This window comes from Rana temporaria, chromosome 7 (genome assembly GCF_905171775.1).
Source record: "Rana temporaria chromosome 7, aRanTem1.1, whole genome shotgun sequence".
Lineage (NCBI taxonomy): Eukaryota > Metazoa > Chordata > Amphibia > Anura > Ranidae > Rana > Rana temporaria.
This window is the reverse complement of record NC_053495.1, coordinates 109,888,664-109,902,572: the sequence shown is the minus strand read 5'-3', so window position 1 is coordinate 109,902,572 and position 13,909 is coordinate 109,888,664. Positions and strand designations below refer to the sequence as shown.

The 13,909-nt window shown below is 42.3% G+C and overlaps 1 protein-coding gene across 10 annotated transcripts in view; it reads right to left on the bottom strand.

Annotated features, from left to right (window-relative positions):
• LOC120946232 (complement factor H-like) overlaps nucleotides 1-13,909 on the bottom strand; it is a 3,139,400-nt gene that overhangs the window by 2,266,305 nt on the left and 859,186 nt on the right. For 2 of the 10 annotated variants that reach the window (XM_040361063.1, XM_040361062.1), the window contains one exon: nucleotides 2,491-2,700. The exons of the other annotated variants lie outside the window; for them this stretch is intronic. In XM_040361063.1, coding sequence (XP_040216997.1) covers nucleotides 2,491-2,700 — 210 coding nt within the window. The remainder of the gene's footprint in view (nucleotides 1-2,490; nucleotides 2,701-13,909) is intronic. 10 annotated transcript variants of the gene reach the window in all.

Genomic DNA, 13,909 nt, shown 5'->3' with positions numbered 1-13,909 from the left:
TGTAATAGAAAAATCCCAACACATGATGAATGTGTACTGTGAATTATAACTCTATAAATAAGGCTACTATACAAATCCAATCTTTCCAAGCTATTGACCTTGTATATATTACTATTTAAATACAAACCTTGAGAAAACAATTAAAATAAATGACGGGAGGTTGGTTTACTAAAGGTAAAAAATACTGTGCACTGTAAGTGCACTTTAGGTGCATTTGCTCTAGATCTGAGGGGACGCTCTGCTGGTTTTTATCATCATGTACAAACACAAATGCAGTTTTTTATTTTCCTTGTATGCGATTTATTCTTTGCAAAGCAGCGTTTTACCTCATTTACTAAGCTCTGGAGCGAGTGCACAGTATATTTACCTTTAGTAAATCAACCCCATAATCTTGTTGGCATGATACCAAGACCAACCACAGACACAGATGACAGGCCTCTGACCTAGACTCAGTGAGACTAATTTACTAAAGTATTTGAGATTGTTCAAACAATAAAATGTCTTAAGATTTACTTCAATTATTAAATTCTGTGTACATCAGATCAGTTTTTTTTTCGATCAGCCAGTAAACAGAGATTTTCTTTTCACATGACTGGATAAATTAAAGGGGTTGTAAAGGTTCCTTTTAAAAAAATAAATAAAATAACAAACATGTCATACCTCCACTGTGCATTTAGTTTTGCACAGAGTGGCCCCAATCCTCGTCTTCTGGGGTCCCTCGGCGGCTGTCTCGACTCCTCCCCACATCAGCTAACCCCCTTCATGGGAAGCTCTCTCCCAAAGGGGTTATCTTGTGGGCGCGCTCCTGTGATACAGACGGAGGCTATAGCCGCCGACTGTATCACTCGGCTCCGCCCTTGGCACGTCGCATCATTGATTTGATTGACAGCAGCGAGAGGCAATGGCTGCGCTGCTATCAATCATCCAATGAATTAGCCAAGAAGAGCCAAAAAGCCTGGTCGAGAAGCCTGCACGTTCACGACGCGGGGCTTTCGAGGGCTCAGGTAAGTAAACGGGCTGGGGGGCGCTAATCGTTGGATGTTTTTTCACCTTAAAGGGGTTGTAAATGTTCATTTTTTATTTTCAAAATAGGTTCCTTTAAGCTAGTGCATTGTTGATTCACTTACCTTTTCCTTCGATTTCCCTTCTAAATTTTTTTTTCTTTGTCTGAATTTCTCACTTCCTGTTCCTCCTCAGTAAGCTTGCGAATGGCTCGGATGATGGTGGAAAGCTTACTGAGGAGGAACAGGAAGTGAAAAATTCAGACAAAGAAAAAAAACATTTAGAAGGGAAATCGAAAGAAAATGTAAGTGAACCAAAAATGCACTAGCTTAAAAGGAACCTATTTAGAAAATAAAAAACAAACCTTTACATTTACAACCCCTTTATGCATAGAATGCATTAAGGTGAAAAAACATGAAGCTTTACAACCCCTTTAAGTGAATCTTCAAACATGTAATACTGTAAAAATTCTCAAATACTTTAGTTAATCTGCCTTACGCCTCATGTACATAGACACATGGGGTTGTACAATATAAACGTTGGGTATATTTCCCTGCCAAGAAGCCACAGGTGCTGGGTACATCCATAGAAATCAATAGGTGTGAGTGACTGTTTGCGGGTATACACCGGTACTTGCTTTAACACACGCATGCGTACTGACCTTCAACTCATGCAGACTGTCTGTGTCCAGGGGCATATACAGCACCTGTGGCTCTGGGATGAGGAAATAGATCCAGTTTTCATGTTGTACAGCATGTGTGCATGAGGCCTAAGATAAGGTGACCAGATTTTTTAAATGAAATCTGGGGACATATTTTTTCTTTACTAGTAATGGCAACAATCAGCGACTCTCTGCCCGTCGCCGCCCGCCTCACATCCTCTCAAGTCTTACTCTTCGGGCCTCGGCTACTACTGGGTGGGGAGCGGAGGAAGATCACTCCGCCAGGGAAGGCAAGAAGATAGGCAGGCGGCTGGCCAGGATTTGAGCCAAGGCAGAAGAACACACGAGCAAAGCTGAATGGGCATGCGCCCGAAACTGAAGAAATATTCCCTCCACTCCGACCAGCACATGATCATCAGAAAGGAGCACAGATAATGGAAAAACATACAACCCTCCTAAGCTAGTAGGCACGGCCGTGCGGGGGGTATGTAATTCAAATGTGGGGACCACCCTCTCATCTGCCGGCTCAGTTGGGATCATCAGAGCGATCCCCGCTGAGAAATCGGATGAGACATGTACGGATCCTCACGGGATCCGTACATGTGAAAGGGGCCTTACTGTGTAACTGTTCTTTTTTTCTTATTAGAAAAATGCATTTGATTACTATGATCTTGATTAGGATCTTCATGGGCAAAGCACGATGTAATGTGTTTTGTATATATTTGGTTCTAAGAGTGAATATGGCTGTCATCATCTGCAGACACACTACATGCATTATATATTGTTGAAATGATACAAAATGTAATATTTAATAAATTGCTACTCACGTGTACACGTAGGATAAGTCAGTGTATATTCAGCTGGTTGTTTTGCTTCTGATTTAGTACATGTTCCTGTCAGTCCATCCCTGTTTCTATATCCAGTTTTACATTTAAAGCTGACAGTTTCTCCTTCTTCATAAAACACCTCATTTTCATGACTTTCATCCAGTTCTAAGAAGTTATCATCAAGATCCATTTGGATTATGCGACATGTACCTAAAAAAAAAAAAAAAAAAATATATATGCTCAGAAAAATGGTAAAAACAAATTTATTTTAAAATAAGGAAAAGTATGTCATATGAACTTTGAAATAACACAACGTTTTTATGCTTGGACTTGCAGACTCCAACGCCTGGCCGATTTGGCTTGCAAAGTTCTGACATTTCTGGGTAATGTTTTCATAAATGGGACTAATTATAAAACTGCTTTGTGTTCTCTCAGTCTGAAGTATAAAATATCATGTAATATATGATAAACTTTACCAAATGAAAAGTATAGAAATCAACTGGAGCAAGAGAAAATGATGGAACTGTGGTTATAAAGGCAAAAATTGTTCTCAGCCACAGAACTAAAAATTGTTATTTGCTCACTGGATGGATGGATGAGAACCAACAGCCTGCAGACAGCCTCCTCTTTTCTCCCGGCAGAGTTTTGAGCGAGTGAGGACAGAGGAGGCTGTATACAGGCTGTTAGTTCTCACCCATCCATTGGACCACACAACCCCTACTGAGTGCAGCAGCGATTCTTCATAGGATTTACATAAGGATCCCTTCTCATTACATGTGAGTGTGATTTAAAAATTTTATTTTTTAAAGTTAGTTATTCAGCAGTGAAACGCTATGTTTTCCCCTCTGTTTTTTTTTTTTTTTTTTAACCTAGATAGTCATTGGAGTGTGGTGATCTGCTTGCACTGGCTGGGTTGATCTTTGAGCTGATTTGCTGAAGACAGCTGTGTGAGAAGTTCCATGATCGATATTTTGTGAGTATTCATTCCAGCTACAGCTGCCAGACTGGGGGACTTATGTTCTGAAGGTGTGCTTATCTGACCTTTGTGATGAGGTTCATACTTTAGGGCGAAAAAATGCACAAAAGGCAATAAGGTTGGGTTCACACTGTGTACGGATGCGGCTAACAGCAGGGGTCTGGTGCATCCCTGTTCTCTGTTTCAGGGAGGAATCAGGCCCAAATTTTTGCCTGAATTCGGACCTGAAATGGAGCCAAAGACACACTGAAATTCGCTCTGCATTGAGAGCCGGTCACAATCTCCTGTCATGCGAATTGGATGTGGGGCAACCCACATTCAATTCACATCAGTGTGAACCCAGCCTAAAGGTGGTGGCCTTATCTAGGGAAACATATTCCTTCACGTACTGCTTTACAGATTGGATTGGTTCACGGAGTTCCACTGTTTGTTTCAGCACTTCATATTATGTTATTCACATTTATATTTGGAGGCGTACACTTTTATTGCACTTGATATTTTGTTATTCGTTTGGAGTGTTTGGGCTCTTTCACACAGACACAAAATTTTAAAGCAGCCTAAAAGCTCATTACCACACCTATAGTGTTAATGAGCACCCTAGTCGTAGGCAGGGTTGCTAACAAATTTAGTTTGCTAGGTGATAACTAGCATGGCTAATTCTTAGTGGGATCCACTGAACTTTTCCCTAACTCTGTATCTGATGCAACGCTATCTTCTGTCACTAGGTGGCATTAGAATGACAGGGGCATAGTGAATTCAGACTAGGAGTGGATAGGTTGTCTCAGCCAATTGGCCAGGCTTCCTTTGGCCAATTGGCCTGCTGGGAGAGCCTATTTATTCGAGGGGAAGTCAGTGATCGGGGCTCTGTGCCACCTGGACGGCTGTTCAGACAGGGAATCGAATAATTGCCGGTGGTGAGGGAGAAACAGTTGCCACAAGGGTTGACCACTCCTGTTGCCAGGGGCAAGAGAGCATTAAGGCCAGAGGTAAAGCGGGAAACAGTTTTCACCAAGAGACAACCACTCCTGGTATTAAAGGCCAGTGTATGGAAGTCTGAAGAAGTACCAGAGCAGCCTTTTCACCAGCCAGGGATGGTGAAGAAGTGGGAAAGCTTCAGCAGAGTGCCAAGCCAGGGACCCAGCGGGTTAGCGGGGGTGCTGCTTTTGGATATACAGCGGGTTAGCTGTGGAAAAGCTCAGGGGATCCAGTGACAACTGGGATCTGAAAGTCTAGTGAGAGACTGGGAGCTCAGTGAGTGAAGATCTACAGTGGGATACTGTGAGATGTGAGAGGCGATCTAACGGGTTACTGTGTGTTACATGTATAGATCTCTATTGACAGTCAAAAGTTTAGTTGCCATAGGAGACAGCAGTTCTACAAATACAGTTGCTGCATCCAGCTTAAAAGACTTTATGGCTTTAATCGTTATGGAGTCCTGACTATTGTTTAGCTGGGGGACCTTTGTTGTGTTCTCCTGAAGCATTTGCAGAAATCTTAAGGACCAAGACACAGGTCTGTTGAGTCACGTGACAAACCACAGAACTTTCCAGGAGTTTGAAAAATCACCTGACAGGTTTTCATTTTACCATAATTACCCCAGGGCGGTTATAATAGCTCCGTATTTACTGAGTATTTTTTGGAGTATCCTGGAGTTGTTCGGTTACTGGAGCCCTTCAGAATATCTGTGGTAGACTGAGTACCGATCATGCGCTATCAGGTCCAGTTGTCTTCATCTCTGGCTTCTGCCATTGGGACCCACACATGAATGTTTGGAGTTCCATCAAATCCTCTGGATATCCTGTCGATCCACCCATTGGGAACCTATAAGCCTGATTGACCCTCTGTCACTGACAGGTGGTCCAACATCTCTGGTAAGAGTGTTTAAGACACATCACTTTTATTCAGAAGATATACTCTGTGACGCCTGTCAACCCTGGCAACATCTTTTGTCATTGGATTCCGATATCATTTTTGATGGACATTGCTATATAGTTTTCCTAGGGCCAGATTCTCAAAGGAGATACGTCGTCGTATCTCTGAGTCTGGGCGGTCGTATCTATGCCCCTGATTCTTAGAATCAGTTACGCATAGATTTCTATTAGATCCGACCGGCGTAAGTCTGTTACGCTGTCGGATCTTAACTGCATATTTACGCTGGCCGCTAGGGGCGTGTACGCTGATTTACGCCTAGAAATATGTAAATCAGCTAGATACGCGAATTCTCAAACGTACGCCCGGCCGACACAGTACAGATACGCCGTTTACGTTAGGCTTTTCCCGGCGTAAAGTTACCCCTGCTATATGAGGCGTACATGCGCCGTACCAATGTTAAGTATGGACGTCGTTCCCGCGTCGAATTTTGAATATTTTACGTTGTTTGCGTAAGTCGTCCGTGAATGGGGCTGGACGTCGTTTACGTTCACGTCGAAACCAATATGTCCATGCGGCGTACTTTGGAGGAATGCACACTGGGATATTCCACGGACGGCGCATGCGCCATTCATGAAAAACGTCAATCACGTCGGGTCACAAGTTATTTACATAAAACACGCCCCCCCTGTTCCAAATTTAAATTAGGCGGGCTTACGCCGGCCTATTTACGCTACGCCGCCGCAACTTACGGAGCAAGTGCTTTGAGAATACAGCACTTGCCCGTCTAAGTTGCGGAGGCGTAACGTAAATAGGATACGTTACGCCCGCACAAAATTACGCCAAACTACGAGAATCTGGCCCCTAGTCTTTGCTCATGGACTCAGTTTTATTCACGGTTGTCACAAGGCCTTTAGATGTCGGGGATGCCCCTACACAGGCATTCATGTTGCATCAGGCAACACTTCTCAAATATATAAAGAAAAGAAAGCTGCACTGAATAAATTGGCTGGTGAGGCACTGATCTAATCCTAGTGCTAACACCCACACCTTAACCTCCCTGGTATGATTCTGTCTGGAATTACGTACCAAAAGCGGTACAATTTTTTTCATGGAAATTTGGTGATATGTATTATAGGCCTGCAATTCTTAGTAATTACTTACTTAAACCTGACCAAAACAAGACTCTAGTAGACATTCCAGGTGTGATAAATTTGAAACACAAACACATGAATTATAATTAATCAATAATATAATTTTATTCAACAAAGCAATGAAAAATAAAGAAATTAGTCAAAGAAAGAAATTCAATACACATCCATAGTGTGAAACACTTTGAAGCAAGGAAATAGACAAAGTCCGACATTGCAATCTGGGCAATAGTACCTTGATTCTTTTCGGACTTTTTTCCCATTTTCATCCCTCTTGGAGCAGCAAACGACGCACATCCTGGTAGGCGCTAACTTTCTTGCGGTTGGCGGTACAAATTCCAAAAAATGACGACCTGTCAGGCGCTCTGGATTCCCAACGTCAACAGAGCGTCGTCCGTGTCTGTTAGCAGACACTGATGCCGTCGGGTGATTGATAAAGATCTGCTCAGCCACCTTCCATATAAAGTCCGAATGAACAAGAGGTATGTTCGTGTTTTCTTTGTAAAGGATATAGGCGTTCCAAAGACATTGTTCAAGGAGATGCCTAAAAATCTTTTTATAGTACTTCTTTTGTTGTTTTCGCATCGCCGGGTAAAATGTCATCGCCTGATCGGCTCGGTCGACACCTCCCATTGTGTAAAGAAATTGTTTTTGGGAACAACTGCGCTAAGGTAGAGAGTTTAGGATTGATAAGCAGCAATTAAATTGTATGTAAACAAAGTAAGTATTAGAAAAAGAAGATTAATTGCGCTAAACCAAAAATGAACATATGTTTAAACGAACATATTAAACATGTGCTAAGGTGCATGTGCTAAAAAATTCCTAGATTGACACTCTGAATTTAAACACTATTAAAAATCCCATAAGGTCAAGGGGCCCAAAGCCACCTGGCCCTACTAAGCAATATAATACTCGCCCAGTGGGAATTGCCACGAAAGAGAGACGTGACAACAATATTAAATAAATTGACAATAATAGACCACAAATAAGTGAATAAAGTCCATAAACTTCAATTTTGAAGATAAATGTGATGAGTCCAAGTGACAATGAAGACACCCGTGAAGGCTTCAAAAGCGCTGATTATAAACACCAAACGTGAATCCGCCACCGATCACACAGCTGCTTACCAGAAGTCAAGGTCATGCCGGACCACTATCAACATATCTTTCCACCATAGATGTCAAATCCGCAGAAAGTTCTCCACTTGCGCTGAGACCATGCCGTGCTCAATGGTGAAAAAAACACAAAACAGGCTCCACATAGCATAAAATCCGGGTAAATTTATTTAAAATAAAGTAAAAACAAGTATACAACTCACATTTGGGTTGATAAACCAAGCAGTTGGCCTGTAACGCCGGCCGGACGTATCAGGGACAAAAGCCACTCGTTGGAGAAATGAAGGGGATGGCGTCCACACGTCACTCACTCCACCCGACGCGTTTCGTGAGAAATCACTTCGTCTCGGGGTACGAGTGGCGTGGGACGCCACCCCTCTTTATAGGAACACATTTGGCTGTCAAACAATCGAGTCATAATTACCAAGCCTCGCTTATAGTCGATCACGACTTGTGGTTTCAGCACTTCTTTTCCGTATTTTGTGCGGACCATGGCAGTGGAGGTGCTGTGCACGGTGCTCATGAGACACACGTCCTTTTTGTCTCGCCAGCGCATTGCCATCATTTTGCCCTTTTGAAAGGCAACCATCTCTCCTTTTTTTATTTTTTTCTTGCCAAACGTAGATGGCATGTCACGCCGGTTTGGCCTCACGGTACCATACCCGTCCGTTTTATTGAGGAGCAAAACCTCAAAGTTCTGGTGACGTGTAAAAATTGTCTGTTGTCACGCAGTATCCCTGGTTCAGCAATGGGTCCAGCAGTGACAGGACAGAAGATGTGGCCATCCCATAGCGGCTGTACCTGGGATTGAATTTGGTACCTTTCCCGGTGTAAATTACCGAATTCCATATATAGCCGGTGGATGATTCACATAGCATGTAAAATTTTATCTCAAAGCGCGCTCTTTTGGACGCAATAAATTGGATCCAACTCAGGCGTCCCTTGTAGGCCATCAGACTTTCGTCCACACTGACATCCCTTTCTGGCACATAGGTCCGCTGAAAGTTGGCAACAATCATCTGGCACACCTCCCAGATTTTTTTCAGCTTTGGCGCAGGATGTGTGGCCTCGTCAAATTCTTCGTTGTTGGCGAAGTGCAGGTTTTTCATTATTAGTGAAAAGCGATACTCGGACATCACAGTGCCAAAAAACGGAGTGGCCAGCATCTTATTGGTGGTCCAGTACCACTTCTGGAGCGGTTTGCCCACCACCCCCTGAAGGATGATGAGTCCCAAAAAATTCCAAATGTCCTCCTCGGTGACCGGTTCCCATTTTCTGGACCTGGAAAATCTGCCACGCAGCGTAGCAGATTGCTGATCGTGGTAGCGATTGGTCTCCGTCACAATTTGTAAAATGACCTCCTCAGATAGAAAGAGTTTCAAATACGCCATAGGGTTGTCGGCCTCCACATCTACCTTCATCCCAGGAGATCCAGTAAATCGAAACCTCGGGGGCGCTGTCTGGTCCGCATCGCTGTCTATAGGGCACCAAGTGCGCACATCACTCAGGTCAGGTGCGGGATCATCTGCGGCGTCACTTTCTATATCAGTGTCAGTGTCAGATCCAGATGATAAATCTCCATACGATTCACTGTCGCTCTGATCTGCGAGCAACTCCGTGTCGCTGCCGCTATCGCTGTCGCTCAGCTGGTCCAAAAGCGCATTTGGAGGACAGCGCTTTTTTGATGCCATTTTTTATATGGTTTTATAAGGTTTTATATGTCAGCAATGACAATGGCAAGGGGCAATGAAAGGGCACTGTGTCAGTTTTCAAAGTGATACAGTGTAATCCTCCCAGATTACATTGTATCACCACCTTTTTATGTGTTTGTGTTGGTGCAACATTTGAATTTCCCTCCCAATTCCGTTCCCATGCACCATTGCGGTGCAGGGAACGGAACCAGGAAGTCAGATGACTGATGGACGGCGCGGTGTGTGTCTCGGCGGCGATCACAGCAATGATAGATCATCGCTGGATCGCCTGGACAAGGTAAGGAACACCGCTGCGCTCTCTGCACATCCACCCCGAGCGTGACTCGGGCTAACCAATCGTAACATAAAAAACCAACCCCGAGTCACGCTCGGGTTTACCGCTCAGAGGGTTAAAGAAAACTATTTAAAAAAATAATCCAATAGTGTGACTAGAAGATAACCTCAATAGTAATGTCATAAAGTGTATCGAAAAAATTAAGGTGAACCAAATCTCTAAATGCAGTGAATAAATAAATTGCATAAATGCATACATATAACACAGGCAAAATATAAGAGCCTTATGTGATTAAAAAGAATAAAGATAAAGGTGCATAAACTGGACAGGTATGGGACTAAAAATGCACTTCCGGCGCCAGTGGACAATAAATTATCTGATCCCAAGTGTAGAAAAAGAAGTGAAGGATAGGTGTTGGATTTATCAATAGTGATTAAAATTGATAAAAAGATCCAAAGAGCTGCTATTTTAAAATGGGTGAAACCCAATAAAGCTATAAAAACAAAGTATCAAAATAAATATGGAACCGTGGTTCAAATGATAAAACAGCGCTAAGAAGTGTATAGCCCCAGGTAGGAGCTTAAATATAAAAACAAAGGTGGTGTGCTAGGTGATCAAGAAACAAGGCGTGAGTGCACCCTGTACCCTATTTAAAGATTCACCAAAGTAGTAATAATATTCCCAAATGGGATGCAGGCTTACCACAGCCTGTAAGAGGACTGGCTTGTAAATGTCAATCCTCTCAGGCACAACCTCCTTATGTTTTCAGAATCTGCCACAGGTCATTCCAATGGGGGCACATATAGGCAAAAGAGAATACTCAATAGTGAAGTAAGACTAAAAAAATATCCCACACAATGCCAGGAAAACAGAGCCCCCTTAAGAAAATGCCCGTACAGAAAAACCAAAGTAAATGAACAAGTAATCAAGCCTGTAATGTTCTGCTGTCACCGCCGTCCACGAGCACCAGGGGCCGCACGAGTGTTTGTATCGCTGGTAACCAATGGTCAGCTTGTGGAGCGCAGAAAGACTTCCTGTGTTGCGCCGATGTAGCCACGCCCTGACGCGTTTCATCACTTCCGACTTCGACTGAGGGCGTGGCTACACAGCGCTGTCACTCTCCCTTTATTCCCCGACATCCACAGCTATTGGATTGGAGGCCTCCGCCCTCCGGTTTCGATTGGTGCACAACGAACCGGGAGGAGGGGCGGACGCCAACTGTGTTGTTCGGGGCCAGCAGGGAAACGTAGACTATTGCTGCACGTTTTTTAATTGAGTACTATGTCTCCATAAAATAAAGTTTAGGATGCAACAGCCGTAGTCCAGCCTATGGAATCATTGGTAAATGACTCCTGCATTCAAAAGTGTAAAATTAAAAACGTAGAAACGTATTATGAATAATGACATTGAGCTAGTGCATGTGGGGTAACAGCCAATCAGGAAAACCCTGGGCGGGAGTTATGCAAATAGATCTACAGGCTGCGTTACAGGTATTTAAAAATCACACTGCCATCGGCCAATCTGCAAGCACTAGGGCGGGTAAGATAGCTGTACATAATTGCAGACCAGAGTAAAACATATTGCTAACGTCTCAAACTTTATGCTGCAGGTATAAGACTGTGCAGTTGATCAGAAAGCTAGCCAAAAAGGTCACCAGATATTAGTATCTATGATGCATATGGGTAGTTATAATGTAAGCAAAGGTTGAATATATATATCCCCCGTATGGCTGGTAATCATATGTATATATAAGTCACATACACATAAAAGTGCAAATGTGGCAGTAGGCACAGTATAGCTGAGAAAACAATATTAGCTATGTGCTCTCTTTATTTGTGGACCCCATATATACTGTACTGGCTATATCGCACTAAAAAAGGAGGGCATAGCTTGAGAGACATGTATATACTGAAATGGCCCGTATAGTCAAACAAACAAAGAGGTAGCTAGATAAAGATAAAAATTATATAAATAAATACTCTGTGTAAAAGAGTAATTCCAAATATGGATAAAATGAATATAAATAAACTGAATGAGGGAGGAAAGAAGAGGGTTGATGCACCCGGCATCATAATGAGGATGCACTGCAACAATGGACAAAAGGCTGCCAGCGATTGTAAGGAGGAGGGTCAACGGTCAAATTAATCACTAACTGGCACTTATTTTTCAAAAACCAGAACGGATAAAAGGACTGTGATGATAAATAGATAAATATCGATAAATAAATATCAAAAAAAATATCAATAAAAAAGAGGATATCAATAAATGTTAATAAAAGATAATAATAAAAAATATATTAATAAAATAATGATAAAAAATATATGATAAAAAATTATTATTAATAATAATATATCAATAAAAATCACTAATAATAATATATTAGTAAAAGGGGGGCTCGGGGTCTACGTCAGAATATCCAGAAAGATAATCATGTGGAACGCCATGGAAGATTAGGAATCACTAATAAAACAATTTATATCGAGTTCTACATTCAAGCCTTTAGGCAAGAGCGTATCGGCAATGTAAATCCACTCAGTCTCGCGCTTTGAGAGTTCTCTCACCAAATTAGAGCCTCTCCATGCCGGTTTGATATGGTCAATGCCCCAAAATTTCAGGCCGGCTGGATCTTGGTTGTGATGTTGCAAAAAATGGAGCGACACACTGTGGTCTCTGTATCCCAGCTTAATATTTGCAACATGTTCAGCAATTCTCACTCTTAGGGCTCGTTTAGTTCGCCCAATGTACATCAACTTGCATGGGCATTCCAACATGTAGACCACATGGGTGGTGTTGCAGGTAATAAACTCTTTAACATTGAAAGTGATTCCGTTTGATGTGGATGTGAATGTTTCTATAGGGCCTCTAGATCTGTCAGCCTCCCTGCAAGGAAGACATTTTCTGCATGGGAAAAAACAGTCCTTATCCCAAAAAGATGGGGGTTTCTTTGGGGCATCGAGTACTTTCTTTATAATTTTGTCTCCGATGCTGACTGCCTTTCTATAGATGAACCCGGGATTAGTGGGCAATACTGTGTTTAAAACTTTATCTAAAAACAGGACATGCCAATGGGTTTTAAAAATTCTCTCCACTTCTTTGTACTGGCTGTGGAACCCTGAAATAAAACTCCACTCATGCACATTGATAGTGTTCTTGGGCCTAGTTGTGAGAAGGCAATTTGCTCTTGGTATCAGGGATAGATCGTTGATGACTTTGTCCAACTGAGCGTCCTTATAGCCCTTTTCAACAAATTTTCCTTTAAGGACCTTGGCCTGTGAGATAAAGTCGTTGTCATCGGTGCAATTACGTTTCACCCTCATTAGTTGTCCTTTGGGTATATTTCTAAGCCACATGGGATGATGCCCACTCTGTGTTGGGAGGTAGCTATTCGCATCAGTTGGCTTAAAATATACTTTAGTACCTAATTTATTACCATTCCTGAAAATATTCAAGTCCAAAAAGTGTATACTCTGTAGATTGTATTCACTAGTTAAAACTATATTACAGGTATTGGTGTTGAGATCATTTAAAAACTTTTCCAACGTTAAAAGTGAGCCCACCCATATAAAAAATAAATCATCAATATATCTTCGGTAAAACAGTAACTCCTTGGGTCTCGCATTAAAAATGGTCTTATCTTCCCATTCTGCCATGAACAGGTTGGCTATACTGGGGGCAAATTTAGCCCCCATGGCAACGCCGTTCTTCTGGGAGTAAAAGCAACCATCATACCAGAAATAGTTATGGCTTAGGCAGAAATCCAGACAGTTACGCAAAAATACTTTTAGGGTATGTGAGATATCATCCCTTACACAAAGTGCCCAATTAAGGGCTAAAAGTGCGTCATCGTGTTGTATCACTGTGTATAAAGAGGACACATCTGCTGTTACTAAGAACACATCTTTTTGATCAGCAAGGTCTATTTCATCCAATTGAATGAGAAGGTCCTTTGTATCCTTCAAATAGGCTTTAGTGACCGTGACGCTTTTTTGCAAATAGTGATCAAGGAATTGGCCAAGTCGTGATGTCACAGAGCCAATTCCATTTACTATCGGTCTCCCAGGTGGATTTTCTAGGTCTTTGTGTATCTTCGGTAACGTATAAATGGTTGGTATCCTGCTGGAACTGGGTACTAGATATTTTCTTTCTTTAGTCGAGATGGCATGTGAATGGTAGCCCGCCTGTACCAGGATCTGTAAGTTTCTTTCGTATTGTGTTGTCGGATCACTCTTTAATTTTGTGTAGGTGTCTGTATCAGACAGCATCCCCATCATTTGGTTGTGATAAAATTGTTTGGATAAAATCACTATACCTCCACCTTTATC